This window comes from Delphinus delphis, chromosome 2 (assembly GCF_949987515.2).
Source record: "Delphinus delphis chromosome 2, mDelDel1.2, whole genome shotgun sequence".
In the NCBI taxonomy this organism is placed as follows: Eukaryota; Metazoa; Chordata; class Mammalia; order Artiodactyla; family Delphinidae; genus Delphinus; species Delphinus delphis.
Window position 1 is genome coordinate 164,898,168 of NC_082684.1, and position 26,644 is coordinate 164,924,811.

The window sequence follows — 26,644 nt, forward strand, 5'->3', positions numbered from 1 at the left end:
AGAGAGCCCAGTAATAAACCAACACATATACAGTCAATTATTTTCAACAAAGGTCCCATGCCAACTGAATAGGAAAAGTATAACTTTTTTAACAAATGGGGCTACTGGATATCTAAATGTCAAGCAAACAAACAAAAAGCACCTCAATGCTTACCTCCCACTATATACAAAAATTAACTTGAAATCTCACAGACCTAAATTTAAGAGCTAAAATTGTAAAACTTCTAAATGGAAACATGGGAGAAACTCTCAGTAACTTTGGGTTTGGTAAAAACTTCTTAATTAGGACAGGAAAAGGACTTAGTATAAAAGAAAATATTTAATAAACTGAACATCTGAATTTAAAACTTTTGCTCTTCAAAAGACACTATTACTAAAATAAAAAGCAAGTTAGGGTGCTTCCCTGGTGGCGCAGTGGTTAAGAATCTGCCTGCCAATGCAGGGGACACAGGTTCGATCCCTGGTCCAGGAAGATCCCACATGCCATGGAGCAACTAAGCCCATGCGCCACAAATATTGAGCCCATGTGCCACAACTAGTGAAGCCCATGCACCTAGAGCCCATGCTCCGCAGAAAGAAAAGCCACCACAATGAGAAGCCCACGCACCGCAACGAAGAGTAGTACCCATTCGCCACAACTAGAGAAAGCCCACACGCAGCATCGAAGACACAACGCAGCCAAAAATAAATAAATAAATAATTTATATATTTAAAAAAGCAAGTTATAAACAAGGAGAAGATATCTGCAAAACATACAGGTGACAAAAGTGTTCAAAATATGTAGAGAATTTTAAACTCAATAATAAGACAAGCATGGGCCATAGATTTGAAGAGAGACTTCATAAAAAAGATACTCTAATGAAAAACAGATAAAAAGATGCTCAGCATTATTAATCATTAGAGAACTGCAAATGAGAATCACAATGAGATAGTCCTACACATCCACTAGAATGGTAAAAAGAGTGTTAACAGCAAAGGTTGGCCAAGATGTGGAGCAACTGCAACTCTTACACATTGCTGGTGGGAATGTAAAATTAATAGCCACTCTGGAAAACACTTTGGCAACTTTTAAAATATTTAGATATACACACATCACACCTTCCAGTCATTTTACTGCATGGTATTTACCCAAGAGAAATGAAGGCATAAGTCCATACAAAGACATGTACAATGAATCTTCATAGAAGACTCATTTATAATGGCCAGAAACTAGAAACAAATCAAATGTCTATCAACTAATAAACTTAAAAAACTGTAGTGTATCCATACAATAGAATATTACTCAGCACTAAAAAGGGAAAACTATAGAAACATGAATAAATCTCACAACAGAGTATGCACTGTATGCTCCTATATACATAACATGTTAGATCATGCAAACTAACCCACTATGGATTATTATTCAGTGATAAAAAGAAACAAACTACTGATACACTCAAACACTTGGAGGTATCTTAAGGGCATAATGTGAGAAAAAAAAAAAAGTGAATCTGAGCACCTAAATCTATAAAGCAAATATTAACAGAATAAAGGGAGAAATAGACAGCAATACAATAATAGTAGGAAACATTAATACCCCACTTGTATCAATGGGTAGATCATCCAGACAGAAAATCAATAAAGAAGACTAGCCTTAAATGACATGTTAGACCAGACTGAATTAATGACATATACAGGACATTCCATCCTAAAGCAACAGAATACACATTCTTCTCAAGTACACATGGATCTCCAGGATAGATCAGATGTTAATTAGCCCACAAAACAAGTCCTAAATTTAAGAAGATTGAAATCATATCAAGCACCTTTTCCTACCACAATGGTATTGACATTAGAAATCAATTACAACAAGAAAGCAAAACTCACAGATGTATGGTGATTAAGCATATGATCATCTGAATAGATGCATTTGACAAAACTGGGCAAAAACATTCATTTATGGTAAAAACTCTCAACAAAGTGTGTATAGAGGGAATGCACCACAACATAGTAAAGGCCGTATGTGACAAGCCCAAAGCTAACATCATACTGAACACATGAAAAGACGCTCAGCATCACTAATCAACAGGGAAATGCAAATCAAAACCAAAATGAGATATCATCTCACACTTGTTAGAATGGCAATTATCAAAAAGACAAGAAATAACAAGTGGTGGCGGGGATATGGAGAAAAGGGAACTCTTGTGCACTGTTGGTGGGAATGTATATTGGTCCAACCACTATGGAAATCAGTACAGAGATTCCTCAAAGTATTAAAAATAGAACTACCATATGATCTAGAAGTTCCACTTCTGGGTATTTATCCAAAGAAAGTGAAAACACTAATTTGAAAAGATATATGCACCCCAATGTTTGTTGCAGACTATTTACAATAGCCAAGGTATGTAAAGGACTTCAGTGTCCTTTGATGGATGAATTGATATAGAAAATGTGACACACAGATCCACAGACACACACAGGAATATTATTCAACCATAAAAAGAAGGAAATCTTACCATTTGTGACGTGGATGGACCTTGAGGGCATTATGCTAAGTAAAATAAATCAGGTAGAGAAAGACAAATACCAGATGATCTCACTTTTTTAGAGGAATCTTAACAAAAACAAACAAAAACCAAGAAAACTAAGCTCAAAAAAAAAGAGAACAGACTGTTTTTTTTCTTTTTTTTTATAACTTATTTATTTGTTTTTAGTTTTGGCTGTGTAGGGTCTTCGTTGCTGTGCGCAGGCTTTCTCTAGTTGCAGTGAGCAGGGGTTACTCTTTGTTGCGGTGCACGGGCTTCTCATTGCGGTGGCTTCTCTTGTTGCAGAACACGGGGTCTAGGCGTGCGGGCTTCCATAGTTGTGGCTCACGGGCTCAGTAGTTGTGGCTCACGGGCTCTAGAGCACCGGCTCAGTAGTTGTGGCGCATGGGCTTAGTTGCTTCATGGCATGTGGGATCTTCCTGGACCAGGGCTGGAATCCGTGTACCCTGAATTGGCAGGTGGATTCCTAACCATTGCACCACCAGGGAAGGCCCAGACTGGTTTTTATAAGAGGTGTGGCTGTGGCAGTGAGGGGTGGATGAAATGGGTGAAAGGGTACGAATAAATAAGTCATGGGGATGTCATGTACAGCATGGTGACTATACTTAATAACACTGTACTGCATATTTGAAAGGTGCTAGGAGAGTAGATCTTAAAAGTTCTCATCACAAAACAAATTTTTGTAACTATGTGTGGTGATGGGTGTTAACTATACTTACTGTGGTGATTCCTTTGCAATCCATACAAAGTCGAGGGACTTCCCTGGTGGCGCAGTGGTTAAGAATCCGCCTGCCAACTCAGGGGACATGGGTTCGAGCCCTGGTCCCACGTGCCGCAGAGCAACTAAGCCCATGTGCCACAACTACTGAGCCTGCACTCTAGAGCCTGCGTACCACAACTACTGAGCCCGTGTGCCACAACTACTGAAGCCCGCGTGCCTAGAGCCCATGCTCCGTTAACAAGAGAAGCCACTGCAATGAGAACCCTGCGTACTGCAACAAAGAGTAGCCCACTCTCCCCACGACTAGAGAAAGCCCGCGCACAGCAACAAGGACCCAACACAGCCAAAAATAAATAAATAAAAAATACAGACAAAGTCGAATCATTATGTTGTAAATATGAAACTATTATGTTATATGCCAATTACATCTCACTAAAAAAAAAGAAAGGAATAAAAATGAAAAGGCATTAAAAAATGTCTACCTCAAGAGGTCACACAATGAATGATTCCGTCTATATAACGTTCTCAAAATGACAAAACTCCTGAGAAAGAATAAATTAATGGTTGTCAGAGGTTAAGGATGGTGGGAAGGTGATGGGTGTGAATATAAAGAAGCATGAGTGACGTATTTGTGTTCTGTATCTTGACTAGTTCTGTATCTTTATTGCAGTGGTTGTTACATTAATCTACACGTGTGATAAAATGGCATACAACTATACACAGCCATTGTACTTAATGTCAATTTCTTGGTTTTGAAATTGTATTGTAGTTATATAAGATATAACTATCAGGGAAAACTGGGTTAAAGGTACACTAGAATTCTGTGTACTATCAAATCATATCAAATCAAATGGGTTTAAGAAAGCAAGGTGGTTTAATGTTAGAAAAACAATCTATATAATTCATCTCATTAACAAAATAAAGGTTAAAAAGCTATAATCATCATAACGGACACAAAAATATTTGATAACATTTTATAACATTCATTTTTAATAAATAAAAATTCTTAGCAAATCTAGGAAGAAATTTTGATTTTTAAAATTCACAGTGTGACGTTAACAAAAATGGCAGAGTAAGGAACTCCAAACTTACTCTCTGTATAAAAGCAACAACAAAAAAGGTCAGAATCTATCAGAATCAAGTTTTTCTAAACTCTGGAAATTAATCAAAGGCTTGCAGTACTATGGGTAACACGTACTAAAGAAAGACAGCTGATTCTTGATAAGAACAGCAACCTCTGGGCTACATTAACTTACCCCAGTCTTATTCCCTGTTCCACAGCTCAGCACTACCTATGAAAATAACAACCATATTCTTGATTGTAGAGGGAGCAGAATGAACTAATTTTCAAGGAACTGTAATCATTTGCTTTGATCTGTTTAGTGGCTCCTTGGAAGATCAAAAGGCTTGTCTTTATTTTGCTTAACTGAAAACTGGCCTAATGCTAAAAGCTCTTCCCTGGGGGCATTTTGGGAAAATGGTTACTGTCTAGTATCTTAGCCACTGCTTCCTGAAGCAACAGAAAAAAGCTGGGCAAACAACAGATTAACCAAAAAGCTTGAGAAGAAAGGCTGAGGAATAAGATGCTCTGAGAATCTAGGCCACGTGCATGCTCAAGGCTGTGAGCATGGTCAGAAAAGACCTGAGAAGGACTTAAGTTCTCACCTGCTGTTGCTCTTGAGGCTCTCTGGAAGCAGAAAGTAAAAGCTAAGGCAGAATTGTCAACTGCCTGACTGGGTGTGGAAGCTGAGCCCCAACACATACACAGAGCCCATGGCAAAGACTGGAAGAAATTTTGGCTACAGGCATTCAAGGAAATCTCTGTCCAATTATTAGCTGATCACTAAGTTAACTGAATAGAGACTTCAGTGGCTACACAAAACAAGCAGAGTTTGTAGAATTAGTACAGAAAAGTCTGTAAACAAACAAACAACAACTACAATAAGCCAAACATAACAATAAATCCTGGAAAGGGGAGAGAATCTGATTTTTTCAGAGTTGCAACTAATAACTGTCACAATACCCAGTCTTCAACAGGAACAACGATAACTGCCATACCTGCAAAGAAACAATATAGTATGGCCCAAACAAAGGAAAAAATAAATAGAAACTGTGCCTGAGGAAGACCAGACACTGGAATTTCTAGGCAAAGGCTTTAAATCAGCTATTTTAGGGCTTCCCTGGTGGCGCAGTGGTTGAGAGTCCGCCTGCTGGTGCAGGGGACATGGGTTCGTGCCCCGGTCCGGGAGGATCCCACATGCCGCGGAGTGGCTGGGCCCGTGAGCCATGGCCGCTGGGCCTGTGCGTCTGGAGCCTGTGCTCCGCAGCAGGAGAGGCCACAACAGTGAGAGGCCCGCGTACCGCAAAAAAAAAAAAAAAAAAAAAAAAGAGTAAATCAGCTATTTTAAATATTCAACAAGCTAAAGGAAACCATGCCCAAAAAACTAAGGGAAAGTATGAGAACAATGTGTCACCTAGTTGAGAATAAATCAATAAATAGGTAGAAATTATTAAAAGGAATAAAACAGAAATCCTGAGGGTGAAAAGTGCAATAACAAATTAAGAATTCACTAGAGGGGCTCAACAGCAGGTTTGAACAGGCAGAAAAAGAATCAGCAAACTGACAAATAAACCCACTGAGATTATCTGGTCTGAAGAACAGAAAGAAAAGAGAATTAAGAAAAATAAGCAAAGCCTCAGAGGCCTGTGGGATACCATTAAACATATCAACATATGCTTAATACGAGTAACAGAAAGGTGAAAGGAGGAAGGGGAAGGGGGGTGAGAGAGAAAGAGAGAATATTTGAAGAATAATGGTCAAAACTTCTAAAATTTGAAGCGCAATGAACTCCAAAAGGATAAACTCACAGGAATCCACATCTACATACATCACAATCAAACTGATCAAAAGCTAAAGACAAAGAAAGAATCTTCAAAACAGGAAAGGACAAGTAACTCATCATGTAAAAGCGATCATCAGTAAGATTAACATCTGATTTCTAATCAGAAACCAGAAGGTAGAAGGTAGTGGGGTGATGTACTCAAAGTGCTGAAAGAAAAGAACAGTCAAACCAAAATTATTTATCTGGCAAAACTATCCGTCAAAAATGAAGGAAAAATTTTGACATTCCCAGATAAACAAAATGTGAGAGAGTTTGTTGCTAGCAGTCTGGCCCTACAAGTGCTTAAAGGGACTCCTTCAGAATGAAATGAAGGGACATTAGACAGTTACTCAATGGCATATGAAGAAATAAACACCAGGATAGGTGTTTTTGTATTTACACAGGTAAATATACAAAAGAGCATAAATGTAATTTTTGTTTGTAATTCATTTTTAATCTCACTAAAAGACAACTGCATAAAGCAATAGTTATAAATCTGAGTTGACAGGCACACAATATATACAGATTTAATCTGTGGCAATAACACATTATATGGCGGAAAGTTTAACACTACTGAAACTAAGTTGGCATTAATCCTAACTAGATTGTTATAAATTAAGATGTTAATGTAATCCCTAGAGAAACCACAAAATATATGTCTGAATAAAGACCTGTATGTGAATGTTCATAGCATTTTTATCATAGCCCCAAAGTGGAATCAAACTAAATATCCATTAGCTGAAGAATGGATAAACAGTATGTGATATATCCATGATGGAATATTATTTAGCCATAAGAAGAAATGAAGTACTGTTAAATAACACAACCCTGAATACTTTATGCCAAGCAAAACACAAAAGGCCACATACTGAAAAGAAAAAAAAGGCCACATACTGTATGATACCAATTATGTGAAATGTCTAGAACAGGCAAATCCATAGACAGAAAATAGATTAGCAGTTGCCAGGGAAGGGGAGAGAGGAGAATTGGCGCTAACTGCTAACAGGTAGAGGGTTATTTCTTTATTTTTTTGGTGTGATGAAAATCTTGAATTAGATAGTGGTGATGGTTGCACAACATAGTGAATAGACAACAACCACTGAACTGTGTGCACTTTTAAATGGTGAATTTTATGTTATGTGACGTGCGTCTCAGTAAAAAATGCTACAGAAAGCCTACAGCATATATCACATTTAACAGTTAAATAAAAGAATATATAATTTTAATAATGAAATAAAACTTTTAATAAAGAAAGTTTTTGAGATTGCAAATGAAACAAAGATACTTATTATATCACTTTTATTCTACATGTACTAGAGATCCTTACCACAAAAGAAAAAAAAAGTGTAATACTCAGAAAAACTGTTAAAATTATAAAATAAATTTAGCAAGGTTGCAGGACACAAGGTTATTATACAAAAATCAATTGTATTTCTATATAGCAAATATAATTGGAAAGTGAAGTTTAAAAAAACAATATCATATATAATGTCATCTAAAAACACTAAATGACCAGGAATAAATATTTTTTTAAACGTGCAGTATATACACACAAAAACCTGTAACACATTAAAAATAATTTTTTAAAGACCTATATGAATGGATTTATTTATGGGTTGTAGAGTCAATACTGTCTGGATGCCAGTTCTTCCAAAATTAATCTATATATTCAATGTAATCCCAATTGAATATCTAAGCTGAATAATTTGTGGAAAATGGCAAATTACTTTAAAAATTTATATGTAAGGGCTTCCCTGGTGGCGCAGTGGTTAAGAATCCGCCTGCCAGGCGACGTGGGTTCGAGTCCTGGTCTGGGAAGATCCCACATGCCGCGGAACAACTAAGCACGTGTGCCACAACTACTGAGCCTGTGCTCTAGAGCTACGAGCCACAACTACTGAGCCCACGAGCCACAACTACTGAAGCCCGCGCGCCTAGAGCCTGTGCTCCGCAACAAGAGAAGCCGCTGCAATGAGAAGCCTGCGCACCACCAGGAAGAGTAGCCCCCACTCACCACAACTAGAGAAAGCCCATGTGTAGCAACGAAGACCCAACGCAGCCAAATATAAAATAAAATAAAATAAAATAAAAAAATTTATATGTGAATGTAAAGTGGCAATCTTATAGGAGGAAAACTAAGTTGGAAAATTACTATACCAGATATCTAGTACATAGCTACAGTAATTCAGATTGTGTGGTATCAGCACAAGCATGGAGAAATAGATTAATGGAACAAAGCAGAAAGTCTAGAAACAGACCACATGGTTATGGACACTTGTTCTATAATAAAGGTGGCATTTGCAGAGCTGTAGGAAGCAGTCTTTTCTTTAACTGGTATTAGGTCAGTTGGTTTGGAAAACTTTTGAAAAAATATTAAACTTGATCATTACTTTACAATAAACACAAAGTCCAGGGGATTATGAATCTAAATGTAAAAAGTAGAATACTAAAGCTTCTAGAAAAATTTGGAAATATCTTTATGACTGCAAAGTGGGAAAAGATTTCTTAAACACAACACAAACATCAAATAAAGGAAAGCAAAAGACTGATGACTAAAATTAATAACCCTGGTCATCAAGACACCATTAAGAGAATGAAAAGGCAAGCCAAAGTGGGAGAAAATGTGCAAAGATTCACTTCTGAAATACACTAAAAACCTCTTTACAAATCAGTAAGAAAAAACAAAGGCAACCCAATAATAAAGACTTGAAAAGGCATTTCACATAGGAGAGTATCAGTGTCCAATAAACATAAGAAAAAGTGTTTAAACTTATTCATCAAAGGTTATACAAATTAAACCATAATTAAATATGACTACACACCTAACTCTAGGGTTAAAAACATAAAAGACTTGACCCAGTGTTGGCAAGGATGTAAAGTAATTGAAGTTTTCAGATCCTGTTGCTGAGCTATAAATTGATACAAACATTGAAAAAAAAAATTCAGAATTATTTACTGAATTATTATTATTTTATTAATAAAATAATAATATATATTTATATATATAATATAATATATTATTTATAATTACATATAATATATATTATATTATATATAATTATATATACTATATATTATAAATAATACATATTATTTATAATATATATAATAAAATATATGTAATATAATATATTAATATATATTATATTATTAATATATATTAATATAAATATAATAATATATAATTATATATTTATATATAATTATATAGATAATTAATAATAATAATATTATTATTATTTTCTGAATTATTATTCAGAAAAAATTCAGAATTATTTACTAAAGCTGACCCTGCAACTTAACTCCAAAAATAGAAATTTACACATACGTGTACTGAAAGTACAATAGTGTGCAAAGGAAACTTACTCATTATAGTCAAAAACTGGAAACATCAATCTCCAACAAAAATAAATTGTGCTATATTTCTAAATGGATTATACAGCAATGAAAATGAACAAATTACCACTACACACAACAATGAATAACTATCACAAATACTATATGAATAGAGGAAAGCAGATGCAAAATAGTACATATGGAATGTGTTATGGACTGAATGTCTGTGTCCGTCCCCCCATCCATATGTTGCGATCCTAACCCCCAATGTGATGGCAGTAGCGGGTGGGGCCTTTGGGGGTTCCTTAGGTCATGAGGGTGGAGCCCTCATGAATGGGATTAGTGCCCTTATGAAAGAGACCCCAGAGAGCTCTCTCACCTCTTCCACCATGTGAGGACACAGCAAGAAGACTGCTGTCTATGAATAGGAAGAGGGCCCTCACCAGACACCGAATCTGCCGGCATCTTGATCTTGAACTTCCCAGTCTTCAGAACTGTGAGAAATAAATGTTTGTTGTTTAAACCACCCAGTCTATTATATTTTTGTTACAGCAGCCTGAATGGACTAAGACAGGACGATTCCAGTTATAAACTTCAAACAGCCGGAAAAACTAATCTATGGTTAGAAGTCAGGATGATCATTATCTTTGTAGAAGAAAAGAAAGGTAGTGACCAGGATGAAGCATGAGTGTGGCTTCTGGACACTGGCAATGTTCTATTTCTTGATCTTGGCAATGGTAACTTGATTTACCATGTGACAGTTTACTGAGCTGTACATCTATATTTTATGTACTTTTCAGTATGTATTTTACTCAATTAAAACAAAATTTTAAAAATTTACCTGTTTTTTCTGTGCTCTGTTTCTATTTTCCAGCCAATCATCCATTTGTTCCTCAATTTCTTCTATAGAAGTTCCATGATCATAAGATTGAATATATGTACTTTCTAAAGGTGTATATACAGGAAATTCAGGTTTTGGTTTTTTTACTTTAACTTTCTTCTGCTCTAAAAAAAAAAATGTTTAAAAGAACCAATCAATAACATAATAGCTTCTAACATTTTATTCATAGACCATTCTTGAAAGAACACATAAATATATATTGTTCTTTCATCAAAATAGAATTGCTTTGCTATAAATAGTTAGCTGTAAAGTTTTATTGTGCCCTATCCACTGCATTGTTTTAAAATAAAACTCACGGGTGCTAATGATAGAAGATTATGATATAACCATCATATCAATTTGTATACATCTTTAGTGTTCAAAGTACTGTTCATGAAACATTTCATTATGGCATAGTGAAAAGAGCCTGGTCATTAGTGTTTTAATCCTACCTTTACTATCTAATAGTTGCACAATACTGGGCAAGTAACTTAACCCTTAGAACAAGTGTCCATTTTCTCTTCTGTAAAAGGGAGCTACATCTAACCTCATAAAGTTGATGTGAGGAGAATTATATATCCCCTAACATACTACTTGGCAGAAAATTAGCTCTTAATGGTATACATTCATCTTTTCAATATTTTACAAATGCAAAATATAACCTGGCAACATCAAGGGTAGTTATCAATAGATACTTATCAATTTATCAATTGGCCTCTCCATTAAATCCCTTTCTGATTAGAAAGTTAACACTGAGAAGCAACTTCACTCTTGATTACTACTGTCAAACTCATCCATCCTTATAACCATATCTTCTCCATCCTCTATGTATCTGTTATAATACTAACGTAATAAAATTAATATGATATTGGCATATGAAGAGACAAATTCCTAGAATAGAACAGAGAATTCATAAATGTTTCAGTTCAGTGGGAAAAGGATTTATTAAATGATGCTGTCACAAATGAATACCCATTTGAAAGAAAATTGGACACAACCTTACAATATATACCAAAATAAATCCCAGTTGGATAAGAGACTTGACTTTAAAAACCAAAACAATAAAAATCTTGCAAAAAGAAATCTAAAATACTACCTGTACTATTTAAAGGAAGACAAAATCTTAACTAAGACTGAAAACCCAAATGCTATATAAAAAAAAAGATAAAAGACAGAATAAACAAATCAAGAGAGAAATAACAGATTTGGAAAGATCATCTACAATTCAGAGTACAAACAGAAGCCTGATATACAGAATACATAAAGAGATCTTATAAACTGACAAAAGGATAGGCAGCCCAATAGAGAAAAATGGCCAAAAATAATGTGCATTAAGAATACAGGGTTGGGCTTCCCTGGTGGCGCAGTGGTTGAGAGTCCACCTGCCGGTGCATGGGACATGGGTTCGTGCCCCGGTCCGGGAGGATCCCACATGCCGCGGAGCAGCTGCGCCCGTGAGCCATGGCCGCTGAGCCTGCACGTCCGGAGCCTGTTGCTCCGCAGCGGGAGAGGCCACAGCAGTGAGAGGCCCGCGTACCGCAAAAAAAAAAAAAAAAAAAAGAATACAGTGTTATGGGAACAGTTCTACTTAACAAGGCTGTTACCTTTCTAGAAATTACATGGTACCTAATACCATATTTTATCCTCTACTGCTTCAGTACCTTTATACATCCAGGCTTTTGAAATGGTGACTTAAAAAAAAAACAAAACACCCTAATACCAAAATAGGAAATTAGTAACTTAAATGATATATGAGTCTAATTTAAAAGTATAAAACATAGTGTCACCAGAGTACAATATGAGCCCAAATAGGAGGCCAGGTTTTCTTGTTTTTCAAAATTGTTTTTCAGAAAAGAGGAAGAAACCGTATAAATGACTCCTTATGGGGACTTCCCTGGTGGCGCAGTGGTTAAGAATCCGCCTGCCAATGCAGGGGATACGGGTTTGAGGCCTGGTCCGCGAAGATCCCACATGCCGCGGAGCAACTAAGCCCGTGCGCCACAACTACTGAAGCCCGTGCACCTACAGCCCATGCTCCACAACAAGAGAAGCCACCACGATGGGAAGCCCGCGCTGCAATGAAGAACAGCCCTGCTCGCTGCAACCAGAGAAAGCCCACGTGCAGCAATGAAGACCCAATGCAGCCAAATTTGAAAAAAAAAAAGATTCCTTATGAAGTTGGTCATATTACTCAATTTTTCACAATTCCTTTATTTTGAGCAACAAATTATTGCTAAGGGAAAATACACATAAACTAGAATGTAGTTTTGGTTGCTTATAGAGAATCAGTTATAAAAAGGAAGCAAATAAATTTGGTTTATTTCTGGGGTGTTGATCACAATTGCAAGTATCTGAATCTTTTAAAATATGCATTTAAAAAAATCACTTAAAAAAATAATACAAAACTTCCACTCCTGGAAAAATGAAGAAGTACTTTTTCATAGTCCTCTCACTAAGAAAAACTAAAAATTCTAAATGTTATATATGAAACAAACAGAAGAATAATCTGAATGTTGGAGAGAAGACAGACCAACTAGGAATGGCAGGACCCAATGAGCACCAAGGTGGTAACTTCCCTGGGTTTCTTACAGCCTCATATATCCCAGACTTGGTCCCAGGGAAGCTTGCAGCCTAAAAACACTGAAAGGCACAGAAATAATAATGGTAATATTAAAAAATTTAAAAAGCTTTCTCTTTCCAGCCAAAAGGACCAGAAAAGCAGCAGCATATCAAGATAAACTTTTAGATAATAACCGATCTACTTCAGGCAAACAACACAGAAAGAACTATGGTCACACCCCACCCCCATGCCAGCGAAGGCTAGTGGGAAGCCTAGACTTCTGCCATAGTGAGGCTGTAATGAGGCACCCCAACCTCAGGGTGATGTGGGAGAAGGCTGTGTAAGAAGCCAAGCTTTCATGTCTGCTGAGAGGTGATGTGGATCCCCCTTCCCATGTGGGAACAGCAGACACTAAGTTGGTAGTCTGGGTTTCCAAATCTACCCAGGGATAGTAGATTTGGAATAATGAGGTGTCCCTCCTCCTCCCTGCCAGGGTGGTTTCAGAGGAAGCCTAGAGGGCAATCAGGGCTTTCACAACTGTCCAGCTGAGGCACCCCTGCCCCCCACAATGTCAGAGGAGGCCAGGTGGCGAGCAGTAAGGCTGGGGTAAGTGGAGACCTACTGGCAAGCAAGAGCACCCACACCCACCCAACCCTGAAAGGATTCACAACCAGCCTCCCCCTCAGCTGTAATACATGTCATGAAGGGAACCTGGAATTCCACTCCTACCTGACTGTAACAGGGCAGCAGCCCTCCCCTTTCCACTGTTAGGCTTTGTTAGAGAACACCAGGTAAAATAGAGGATTTAAATAAGATCCAGAGTCTTGTAATACCTGAAATGTCCAAGTTTTAATAAAAAAAAAGTCACTCATCATACCAAGAACCAAGAATATCTCTATTTGAATGAAAAAGATAATCAATAGATGCCAACAGATGAAAGAGACATCCAAATTATCCGCCTAGGATTTTAACACAGCATATAAAAATGGTCTGACAAGCAATAGTACACATTCTTAAAACAGAGGAAGAAATAAAAAGTCAACAGCAAAGAAACAGAAGATATACAGAAGAACCAAATAGAAATACCAGAACTGAGAAGTATGCTAACTGAATTTGGCACATTTTTCAAGTGCAAAATGCAAACAACTGTCAACTCAAAATTCCATATTCAGTGAAAATATCCTTCAGGAATAAAGGGGAAACCAAGACCTCTGCAGATGAAGGAAAACTAAGAGAATCTGTTACCAGCAGACCTATCTGATAATAATGGCTAGTTATCTGAACAGAAAGGAAATCATAAAAGAAAAAAATCTTAAAATAGCTGGAAGGAGAAAGAACAAGAGTAAAAATATGGGTAAATACAATAGATTTTCCTCCTCCTCTTGAGTTTTCTATGTTATATCTGACAGCTGAATGGAAATTATAACATTCAATATATGTAGAGAAAATATTTAAGACAGTTATAAGTGGGAGACATAAATGGATGTAAAGTGAGGTAATGTTTCTATATATCACTTGAAATGGTAAATTGTTTACACCAGTAGATTGTAATAAGTTATGTATATATAACATAATACCTAGAGCACCCACTAAAAACGCTATACAAAATAATATATTAAAAAAACACTATAGGCCTTCCCTGGTGGCGCAGTGGTTGAGAGTCCGCCTGCCGATGCAGGGGACACGGGTTCGTGCCCCAGTCTGGGAGGATCCCACATGCTGTGGAGCGGCTGCGCTGTGAGGCATGGCTGCTGAGCCTGCGCGTCCGGAGTCTGTGCTCCACAACGGGAGAGGCCACAACAGTGAGAGGCCCGCGTACCGCAAAAAAAAAAACAAAAAAAACCAACACTATAGATAAATTCAAATGGAATTCTAAAAAGAAAAACATTTGAGTAACCTACACAAGAAAGCAGAAAGAAGAAAACAGAACAAATAGAAAACAAAAAATTAAATGGCACACTTAAGCCCTAATATATCAATAACTACATTACAGGCAAATGGTCTAAATACACCAATTAAAAGATAAAGATTGGTACAGTGGATGAAAAACCAGGACCTATGTATATGCTATCTACAAGAAACTTATTACAAATTAATCAAAACATTAATCAAAAGAAAGCAGGAGTAGCTAATTAATATCAGGTAAACAGAATTCAGAGCAAAGGAATTTACCCAAAAGATGCCCAAAGCAAGCAGAAGAAAGAAAATAATAAAAATAAGAACAAAATCAATGAAACTGAAAAGAAAAGCAATAGAGAAAAATCAATGAAACAAGGAACTGGATCTTTGAAAAGATCAATAAAACTGATATACATCTGGAAAAACTGACCAAAAAAGTGAGAAAACAGAAGTTAGCAGTATTTTAGCACTGAAACTGGAGAAATCACCACAGGACATGCGGACGTCAAAAGGATAATAAAGTGAACAACGCTAAACACAGAAATTTGACAATTTGGGTGAAGCTGACCAACTGCTTGAAAAATACAAATTACCTTAATTCAATCATTAAATAGATATATGAAATAAGATATTTGAATAGCCTTGTATTTATAAAGGAAATTTAATTTATAATTTAAAAACTGCCAAAAAGAAATATCCAGGCTTAGATGGCTTCACTAGAGAATTCTACCAAATGTTTAAAGAATTAACACCAATTCTACACAGCTTCTTTCAGAAAATAGAAGAGAAGACTTCCCAATTCATTATATGGGGGTACCCTGATACTGAAATCATACAAAGACAGTACAAAAAGAGAAAACTATAGACCAGTATCTCTCATGAATATAGATGCAAAAATCCTTCACAAAATATGTGCGAAGAGAATTCAGCAATATATAAAAAGAATTATACACCATCATGGTATTTACTGCGGGGAGGTGCAAGTGTGGTTCCATATTCAAAATTCAATCAGTGTAATCCACAACATTAACAGGCCAAAGAGGAAATATCACAAGATCATATTAATAGATGAAAAAAATGTAACAAAAATTTAACAAAATTCAACACCCAGTCATGATTAAAAACTCAGAAAACTAGGAATAGAGGGAAACTTCCTTAACTTCATATAGGGCATCTATAAAAAACATACAGCTAGCACCTCAATACATAAGGCAAATACTAACAGCCATAAAAGGGGAAATCAACAGTAACACATTCATAGTAGGGGACTTTAACACCCCAATTTCACCCATGGACAGATCATCCAAAATGAAAATAAATAAGGAAACACAAGCTTTAAATGATACATTAAACAAGATGGACTTAATTGATATTTATAGGACACTCCATCCAAAAACAACAGAATACACATTTTTCTCAAGTGCTCATGGAACATTCTCCAGGATAGATCATATCTTGGGTCACAAATCAAGCCTTGGTAAATTTAAGAAAATTGAAATTGTATCAAGTATCTTTTCCAACCACAACGCCATGAGACTAGATATCAATTACAGGAAAAGATCTGTAAAAAATACAAACATATAGAGGCTAAAAAATACACTACCTAATAATGAAGTGATCACTGAAGAAATCAAAGAGGAAATAAAAAAATACCTAGAAACAAATGACAATGAAAACACAACGACCCAAAACCTATGGGATGCAGCAAAAGCAGTTCTAAGGGGGAAGCTTATAGCAATACAAGCCCACCTTACGAAGCAGGAAACATCTCGAATAAACAACCTAACCTTGCACCTAAAGCAATTAGAGAAAGAAGAATAAAAAACCCCCAAAGCTAGCAGAAGGAAAGAAATCATAAAAATCAGATCAGAAATAAATGAAAAAGAAATGAAGGAAACAATAGCAAAGATCAATAAAACTAAAAGCTGGTTCTTTGAGAAGATAAACAAAATAGATAAACCACTAGCCAGACTCATCAAGAAAAAAAGGGAGAAGACTCAAATCAATAGAATTAGAAATGAAAAAGGAGAAGTAACAACTGACACTGCAGAAATACAAAAGATCATGAGAGGTTACAAGCAACTCTATGCCAATAAAATGGACAATCTGGAAGAAATGGACAAATTCTTAGAAATGCACAACCTGCCAAGACTGAATCAGGAAGAAATAGAAAATATGAACAGACCAATCACAAGCACTGAAATTGAAACTGTGATTAAAAATCTTCCAACAAACAAAAGCCCAGGACCAGATGGCTTCACAGGCGCATTCTATCAAACATTTAGAGAAGAGCTAACACCTATCCTTCTCAAACTCTTCCAAAATATAGCAGAGGGAGGAACACTCCCAAATTCCTTCTACGAGGCCACCATCACCTTGATACCAAAACCAGACAAGGATGTCACAAAGAAAGAAAACTACAGGCCAATATCACTGATGAACATAGATGCAAAAATCCTCAACAGAATACTAGCAAACAGAATCCAACAGCACATTAAAAGGATCATACAAAAGATGATGGGAGAAGGTGATGGTTGTGATGATAAAGCAGTAGGGGATAACTGGGGTGGTGGCTACATTAATATAAGCATGTGATAAAATGGCAGAGAACTATACATACATTTTCTATCAATTTCAGTTCCTAGTTTTGATATTATACTATACTTATATAAGATAACCAATGGGGGAAACTGAGAGGAGGGTACATGGGACCTCTCTGTACTATCTTTGCAACTTCCTATGAATCTATAATTATTTCAAAGTAAAAAGTTAAATAGAAAAGCAACAGTTCACGGGAGTTCCCTGGTGGTCTAGTGGTTAGTATTTGGCACTTTCACTACTGTGACCCGGGTTCAATCCCTGGTCAGGGAACTGAGATGCTACAAGCTGCACGGCACAGCCAAAATTAAAAAAAAAGAAAAATTAAAACAAAAATACCAACAGTTAGGCAAATGGTGCTGGGAAAGCTAGATACCATGTGAAAATAAAGAAGTTGGACCCTTACCCAACACCATATATAAAAACTGACTCAAAATGGATCAATTACCTAAGTCTAAGAACTAAAACTCTAAAGGTCTTCCAAGAAAATATAGGGCAAAAGCTTCATGACAATGGATTTGGCAATGATTTCTTTGATATGACACCAAAGGCACAGGCAATGAAAGAAAAAATAGACAAATTAGACTTCATTAAGATTAAAAAATTTTGTGCATCGAAAGAGAATATCAACAGAGTAAAAAGGCAACCCATATAATAGGAGAAAATATTTGCAAATCATGTATCTGATAAGGAATAATATACAGAATATATAGAAAACTTCTAAAACTCAACAACGAACAATCTGATTCAAAATTGGGTACAGGGCTTGAATAGTAATTTCTCCAAAGAAACACGCAATAGGATGGCTATAGGAAACACACACACACACACACACACACACACACACACACACACACACACACACAAAATCCCCAGAAAATAAAAAGCATTGGCAAGGATATGGAGAAATTGGAACTCTGTGCACTGTTGGTGAGAATGTAAAATGGTACAGTGCTATGGAAAACATTATGGAGGTTCCTAAAAAAAAGTAAAAATAGAATTATCATATGATCCAGCAATTCCACTTCTGGATATATATCCAGAAGAGCTGAAACCAGGGACTCAAAGAGATATCTGTACACCCAAGTTCACAGTAGTAGTATGCACAACAGCTAAAAAGTGGAAGCAACCCAAGTGTTCATTGACAGATGAATGGATAAACAAAATGTGGTATATACATACAATGGAATATTATTCAGCCTTAAAAAGGAAGGAAATTCTGACATATGCCACAACATGGATGAATCTTGAGGACATTATGCAAAGTGAAATAAGCCAATCACAAAAAGATAAATACTGTATGATTAGACTTATGTGAGATACTTAGAGTAGCTGAAATCACAGAACAGTGGTTGCCACAGGGTGGGTGGAGGTGAGAATGGGGAGTTATTATTTAACGGGTACAGTTTCAGTTTTGCAAGATGAAAACAGCTATGGGAGATGGAGGGGGGTAATGGTTGTACATTATGAATATATTTAATACCACTGAACTCTGCTGTACTTAGAAATGGTTAAGATGGTAAATTTTGTTATGTATATTTTACCACAATGAAAATTATTGAGGGGATAAAGCAATACATTGGTTTTATTGTAACAATCATATATTTAAAAAAAAGGAAAAAATCCTAATATTAGATGAATTGTGACTTGGAATAAAATTTTCACTGTCAGTCTCATACATGGAATCAAAAAGATCATACCTCATTATATATGGAAATAAAGATGATTTACTCTGTGTTGATGACTCAAAAAGTAGTTTTACTGATAACAAGAATCCTCCTGTCAAAAATGTTACTGAAGAGTTTAAATAAATTGCTTTAAGAAGTATGAAGTAGAAAAGAGCAATACGGTATTTCTAAATTCATTAATTCATTCAATTAATAGTTACTGAGGAGCTACCACATGCCTGGCATTATTCTAGGTGCTGGGGTTATGACTATAGACAAGAGAGACGAAAATACCTGCCTGCATGGATCTTATAAAGTGATGTATCATTTTATATACAGTTACATTAAATAGGTACTCATTTCCAGATTAGTAAGTAAAATTTTAGTTGAAACTTGACCAGTTAATCTATAGCCATAATTGTTTATATATTAAATTGAATAAATGCTTTTCTGAATCATTTCAGTGAGAAAACTGAGATTGCATTATATTTAAGCATCACAGCATTATGATTATGAAATATCGAGGCAACTGTAATTTGTATTTGAGCTATATGATTTTAAAAATTCACATTCCATTGTTATTAGAACAAAGTACGTAGGAAATAATACTATTTTAAAGATATTCTTTGCCTACATATAAACTCTTGGGGCTAGGGCTTCTATCAGGTTTTACTATATAATAAGTTAAGGTACAGAGTTTCTGTTTGGTCATGTTTCCAAATGTACTGGAGCTAGCGATGTGTCATATGCCTTTTCATAAATTATCTCAGAGAGTAATCTCCCATCCATGAGCACCCTATATTACCAAAGGAAAAATGTTCGAACCCATTGGGATTACATCTGCCCTACCTCCTTTGTCCTCCTTCTCCATTAACCCCTGAATTAGCTTACAAATCAGCACTAGCAACTCCTTTCCTCATGAACCTAAGTTTTCTAGAAAACCAGTCTTCCATTACCTTAGGGAAGGTGAATGTTTTCCCATCCTGCCACCCTAAAGAGATATATTCTGTCTACCATGTTCTTACTGTCCCCTTGGCACCCCTACTTAGGCTATCACTGGGGCATGGAGTGGGGACCACACAACAAGAAGAAAAATATAATGTCTGGAATGATTATCTCTGTAGACAAAAAAGAAGTACTTGACAGTAGGGTTTTGATTATTTGATTTTGCTTTTGTTCTTAACTCATATAAAGTACACAGTAAAAAAGGGAAATATTGTGTTTTCCTTCGACCCTTCCTCCCCTCTTTTCTCTATTCAAATTTTAACCTTTACAATCAATTTCTTCATAAAATAACTCATTTTTTTCCATTCACAATATGGGCTGTTTCATTATAGTACTTAGAACTCACATCTATTGACTTAGATTAAAACTCATACAATTAGAGAATGTATAAAAATATTATTAACACTGAAAAAGTCTTATATTTATAAATATTCAACTTGGATTTAAACCTAAAACATAAAATTGATTAAAAGTTTATAATAAAGAAAGAAATGCTCAAAAATTTCCAAATAAATCATCACATTTTTTTCCATAAAGACTTCCCAGGAGAACGATATTTATTTTTAAGAAATTACCCTTTTTTCAGATTTCCCCCCTAAAATACCATTTCAGCAAGTAACACCACCACACCCTACTCAGTGTAGTTCTAGTGTAGCTCTTAGAGGACTCTGCACAATCTCAGCAGTAAAGCAAATAGACTTGAGGGCAGATTAGCAATTAGGTCATGAAAAACAGGCAGCATAAAATAGCTATTGTTAATCTGCATGAGATGAATTTACTCAATTAAGCAGATGGAAATGTTATTATGAACTCAGTATTCCAATGATGGTCTTTAAAATTAAGAAGGATGGGGGCAAATGAAATGCACACTGGGGGATCTGGGGCCTTTATGTATTAGTTCTAAAGTATACAATGTAGAACACTGTAATGAAGTTAACAAAATTAATTAAAAGATTCTTTACATGTAACCATTAGAGACTACATTTAAAAATACATGACAGCTTTTGACGTTATTAAGAGTAATGTGACTGTTCTTTAACATTCTTAATGTTGATACCATCACCTTTTCTAAATATACTACTGATATCAAAACATGAGCGACAGAAGTCTTATTACTCAGAGCCTAGGATGAGTATTGTTTTTAATAAAGTTTCTGGCATTTAATTTCCTCATTTTCAGTTTCAAGAAACCATAAGCTAGTTATGAATTTTCCACCTTTTTAGAAGACTATCACACATTTTTGCTGGCATACAGAGTTTTCAGATATTTACCTATTTTTAAATTAATGTTTCTTTACACAATATTTTTATTAAATAATAACAAATTATTATAACGAATATCATATGATACCACTTATATGTGGAATCTAAAGAAAATGATACAAATGAACTTATTTACAAAACAGAAAGAGACTCCCAGACATAGAAAAACTTACAGTTAGCGGGGGGAAAGAGAGAGAGGGATAAATTTGGTCTTTGAGATGAACAGATATACACCTCTATATATAAAATAGATAAACAACAAGGACCTACTGTATAGCACAAGGAACTGTATTAAATACCTTATAATAACCTGTAATGGAAAAGAATCTTAAAAAGAATAGACATGTATGTATATGTGTAGCTGAATAACTTTGCTGTATAACTGAAACATTGTAAAACAACTCTACTTCAATTTAAAAATAAAAATTAAAAAAAATTTTTTTAAAAGAGCATTATCAAATCTGCTTGAGAATTATTATCAAATTCTTAGGCAGAACAAAAGTCTCAACAATTTTGGAAAAATAGTCATGAAAACATGACTATGAAAGCAATGAAATTAGTGTATTCATACTGCCTCTGGTAAATTTTGGTTTAGTTTGATATTTTTCTCTTTTCTTGTAAATGTCATTTCCCCCCCTCCTTTTTTTTTTTTTTTTTTTTTTTTGCGGTACGCGGGCCTCTCACTGTTGTGGCCTCTCCCGTTGCAGAGCACAGGCTCCGGACGCGCAGGCTCAGCGGCCATGGCTCACGGGTCCAGCCGCTCCGCGGCATGTGGAATCTTCCAGGACCAGGGCACGAACCCGTGTCCCCTGCATCGGCAGGCAGACTCTCAACCACTGTGCCACCAGGGAAGCCCCTTCCCCCTGCTCCTTTTGACTAGTCTTAAAAGGCTTAGACAATTTTTATGTAACAGTTTTACTTAAAAGTAACAATTATATAAAAATTACATTTAAAGTTTCATTTATTCATTGATTTATTCAATTTCATTAAAACTATTTCAACAATTGCTCTAACATCAACTTCTGTTTCAATCTTTGGTTTAATATAACAATAATAATCATTTGTCCACCCTTACCCTGCTCTGCAAAACACACATCAGTCAACCTTAATACGTAATTCTCTAACATCCTAAACTTTCCCTCTTAAACAGAAGTCTGCTTTAAACAATGATATAGTTTATCTGAATATTATTTTGTGTTTGTAACTGTTGAAACTTTTATTTTTTTATTGGAGTATTGATTTAAAATGCTGTGTTAGTTTCTGCTGTACAGCAAAGTGAATCAGCTATACATATACATATATCCACTCTTCTTTAGATTCTTTTCCCATATAGGTCATTACAGAGTATTGAAAAGAGTTCCCTGTGCTAAACAGTAGGTCCTTATTATCTGTTTTATATAGAGCAGTGTGTATATGTCAATCCCAATCTCCCAATTTATCCCTCCCCACCCCTTTCCCTCCGGTAACCGTAAGTTGGTTTTCTTCTTCACTAATATTAACGCTCATTAATATTCATGGGATTATATTAATTCATATATTTAGTCATTCATCCATTTATTAAACATTTACTCTGTGCCAGGACACTATATTCAATGCTGCAGACACAAAGATGAAAAAGAAAGTCCCTGTTCTAAAGCTGCCCAGACACCTGAAGGTTGTATAAGGCAAAAAATGGTCCCCTAACCATGACCATGTTCTAATCCCCAGACCTGGGAATATTTTACTTTACATGGCAAAAGAGACTTTGTAGATATGATTAAGCTTGAGATAGGAGACTATCTTGAATTATCCAAGTTGGCCCAATATAATCACAAGTCCTTAAAAGCAGAGAACTTTTCCCAGTTATGATCAGCCAGAGATGTGACAACAGAAGAGTCAGAGAGATGAAACATTGCTGGATCTGAAGAAAGAGGAAGGGGGCCAAGATCCAAGGAGTGTGGAAGGCCTCTAGAAGCTGGAAAAGGAATGCAGCCTTGCTTGATAACCTTGATTTTAGCCCAGCGAGACTCATGTCAGACTCTGAGCCATACAACTATAAGATAATACATTTGTGTTTAAGCCACTAAATTTGTGGCCATTTGTTAGCGCAAAAATAGAAAACTAATACTGGGATCATCTAGTCCAACATGTTTTTCTGACAGATAAGGAAAGTAAAATCCTCAGAGTCACACATTTAGGTAGTAGCAGTGTACTCTTTGGGTTTGGAGAGAACATAATTCTCCTCTATTCTCAAACCACGGTCAGCGTCAGGGTAAAGACAGAAAGCTAGACTTTCAGTATATGAAGGGAAATGGCCATGACCATTTTTCTATATATACTGAAAGTGTGAACTGAATGCGTGGTATACTAATACCACAGTTGCTCTTTTCCAGTTTGATTTGGCTAAATGACTTCTATGCGCTGCAGAAAAGCTTTTACCGTATACCCTTAAAAGCACACAAGTTGTTTTCTAAACTACACATGCTGTGTATTTATATACATTTATAGGCGTGAAGTGACCAGGTATTAAGGGTGTTTACACTGTCTTCTGTGCCCAGATTGGTACCATGCACAGAATTCAGAAATGAAGTCTGAACCAAAAACATTCATATTGGAATTTTTAAAAAAATAGACTTCACCTCCATGAATTCAGTCAACAATTACCTACTGAGAACCTACTATGTGCCAGGGACTCTTTAAGGTCCTTGGATAGTCATAACAGTGAACAAAACAGATAAAGTCCTTACCCTCATGAAGCTTACATTCTATTGGGGAGACCAGAGAGTAAACAAAATGAATATATAAATTAAAGTTAAGTAGCGTTAAATGCTCTGGATAAAGATAAAGCAACGTAAAGGGACAGAACGTATACGTGTGGGAAAGATGTAGATATACAAACTTAGACAAAAAGACCAGGGCTGGTAAAATGTCTTCTTTAATAGTATGTTCAACTTTTCCTAAAATCAGCAAGAGCTGTCTTTAGTGTTCAATGGAAGATTTCAACACACTGACACTTTAGCCAAGGTTTTTCATGTTATATAACAATAATACAAATGAAACAAAGGCTTTCAAAACAAAAATCACTGACATTTTCAGGCTTCCTGTTTACTACTGTAATACAGCAAGTTGGGGAGCAACTGGATAGACTCAGCACTAAATATCAATGACAACTGCAGCACTGGAGTATTTAAGGACTTTCTAGATTTTGGATGCCTCTCAGATTAAAGGAACTATATGACCCCATGTTAATTTTACCCCTCCTGATATTGAGCTGTGGGTGGTTCAGAAATTACTAATATAGTATTTTCCACATATAGTATATTAAGTATAAGTAACTCCATTTACAGAGTAGCAAAGAAAGCACAGAAAATTGAATTACTGTTGAATTTAAGGGAAAATCCAAATTTAAATAATCAGTTTTATATAATATAGTTAATACAGTAAGAAAATGTTTAAAACTCACTTTGAAGTGTTTCAAGTTCAGCTCTAGTCAATGCATCTTCCTTTTCCTTCAATCTTGTTTCTTTATATTTAGCATAAAACTGCCCAGCATCCTGAAAAAAGAAGTAACAAATAAATTAACATAAAAGTCAGTTTGCTTTGATGGTATTTTCCACATAACTTCAATTTAAAGCAGTGTATTCAGGGACGCGGGTTCAATGCCTGGCTGGGGAACTAAGATCCCACATGCTGCGGGGCAACTAAGCCTGCGCACCACAACTACTAAGCTTGCACACCTCAACGAGAGAGCCCACATGCCGCAAACTACAGAGCCCATTCTCCCTGGAGCCCGTGCACCACAACTAGAGAAGAGAAAATCTGCACGCCACAACTAGAGAGAAACCCGCGTGCTGCAAGGAAGCCATAATGGAAGATCCTGTATGCTGCAACTAAGACACGATGCAGCCAAAAAAAATAAGGAAAATAAATAAATAAAATAAATATTAAAAAAACGATTTAAAGCAGTATATTCATTTAATAAGTAGTCTTCCTCTGCGTTTATGCTTTCAAATTTTATGATGAACAGAAGAAACTGAATAAGCAGTTATCTACGATTTCTCTATCTTAGAGAACTTATGAAAGCCAGAAACTACATGAGTATAAATATGTTTAAGTAAAGCCTTTACTCTCAGATAGGAAAGGGATATATCCTCTTCCTGTTTTCTTCCATTGTATATTTTCTCAGTATTATGCATGGACAGAGAGCAGAAAAACACACTTGCTGAACTGAATTATTTGATAGCATAGTAAATTATATTATTGTGACTAACAAAGTACTAACACTATTTTCATATTAGTCCCTTAACTCCAAAAGATTTTCAAAATTACTATATGCAAATCTGATTGTGAAACTTCTATGACCATGTAGATACAAGTGAAAGTTGTCACTCCACTGAGAGTTGAGGACTGAGGACACACACTATACACAAATACTTAGGGGTCAAGATACAAATACTTAGGTGTCAAGATACAGTGGCTAAAGTCTCAAGGAGTGGCAAATAGGATAGGTAAGACTTTAGCAGAGTACCGAAAAAAGACCAGGCCTTTAATCACAGACATGGAGATAAACAAGTTGGTGCTCTAGGCATATGAAGATCACAAAATCTAAATGTTTGATAGAATTTGCCTGTGAAGCCATCAGGTCCTGGGCTTTTGTTTTTTGGAAGATTTTTAATCACAGTTTCAATTTCAGTGCTTGTGATTGGTCTGTTCATATTTTCTATTTTTTCCTGGTTCAGTCACGGAAAGTTGTGCATTTCTAAGAATTTGTCCATTTCTTCCAGGTTGTCCATTTTACTGGCATATAGTTGCTTGTAGTAATCTCTCATGATCCCTTGTATTTCTGCAGTGTCAGTTGTTACTTCTCCTTCTTCATTTCTAATTCTGTTGATTTGAGTCTTCTCCCTTTTTTTCTTGATGAGTCTGACTAATGGTTTCTCAATTTTGTTTACCTTCTCAAAGAACCAGCTTTTAGTTTTATTGATCTTTGCTATCATTTCCTTTTTTTCTTTTTCATTTATTTCTGATCTGATCTTTATGATTTCTTTCCTTCTGCTAACTTTGGTTTTTTTTGTTCTTCTTTCTCTAATTGCTTTAGGTGTAAGGTTAGGTTGTTTATTTGAGATGTTTCTTGTTTCTTAAGGTAGGACTGTATTGCTATAAACTTCCCTCTTAGAACTGCTTTTGCTGCATCCCATAGGTTTTGGGTTGTCATGTTTTCATCGTCATTTGTTTCTAGGTACTTTTTGATTTCCTCTTTGATTTCTTCAGTGACCTCTTGGTTACCCATATTTACTTTAAATTTCAACAGAGTTTTGGTTAAGAATTTA

General features: G+C 35.7%; 1 protein-coding gene across 1 annotated transcript in view; it reads right to left on the reverse strand.

Annotated features, from left to right (window-relative positions):
* DNAJC1 (DnaJ heat shock protein family (Hsp40) member C1) overlaps window positions 1–26,644 on the reverse strand; it is a 193,789-nt gene that overhangs the window by 77,443 nt on the left and 89,702 nt on the right. Inside the window, exons 7-8 of the mRNA XM_060006198.1 lie at window positions 24,778–24,868; window positions 10,306–10,469 (exon numbers count right to left, since the gene is read on the reverse strand). Of these exons, the coding sequence (XP_059862181.1) occupies window positions 10,306–10,469; window positions 24,778–24,868 (255 nt within the window). The remainder of the gene's footprint in view (window positions 1–10,305; window positions 10,470–24,777; window positions 24,869–26,644) is intronic.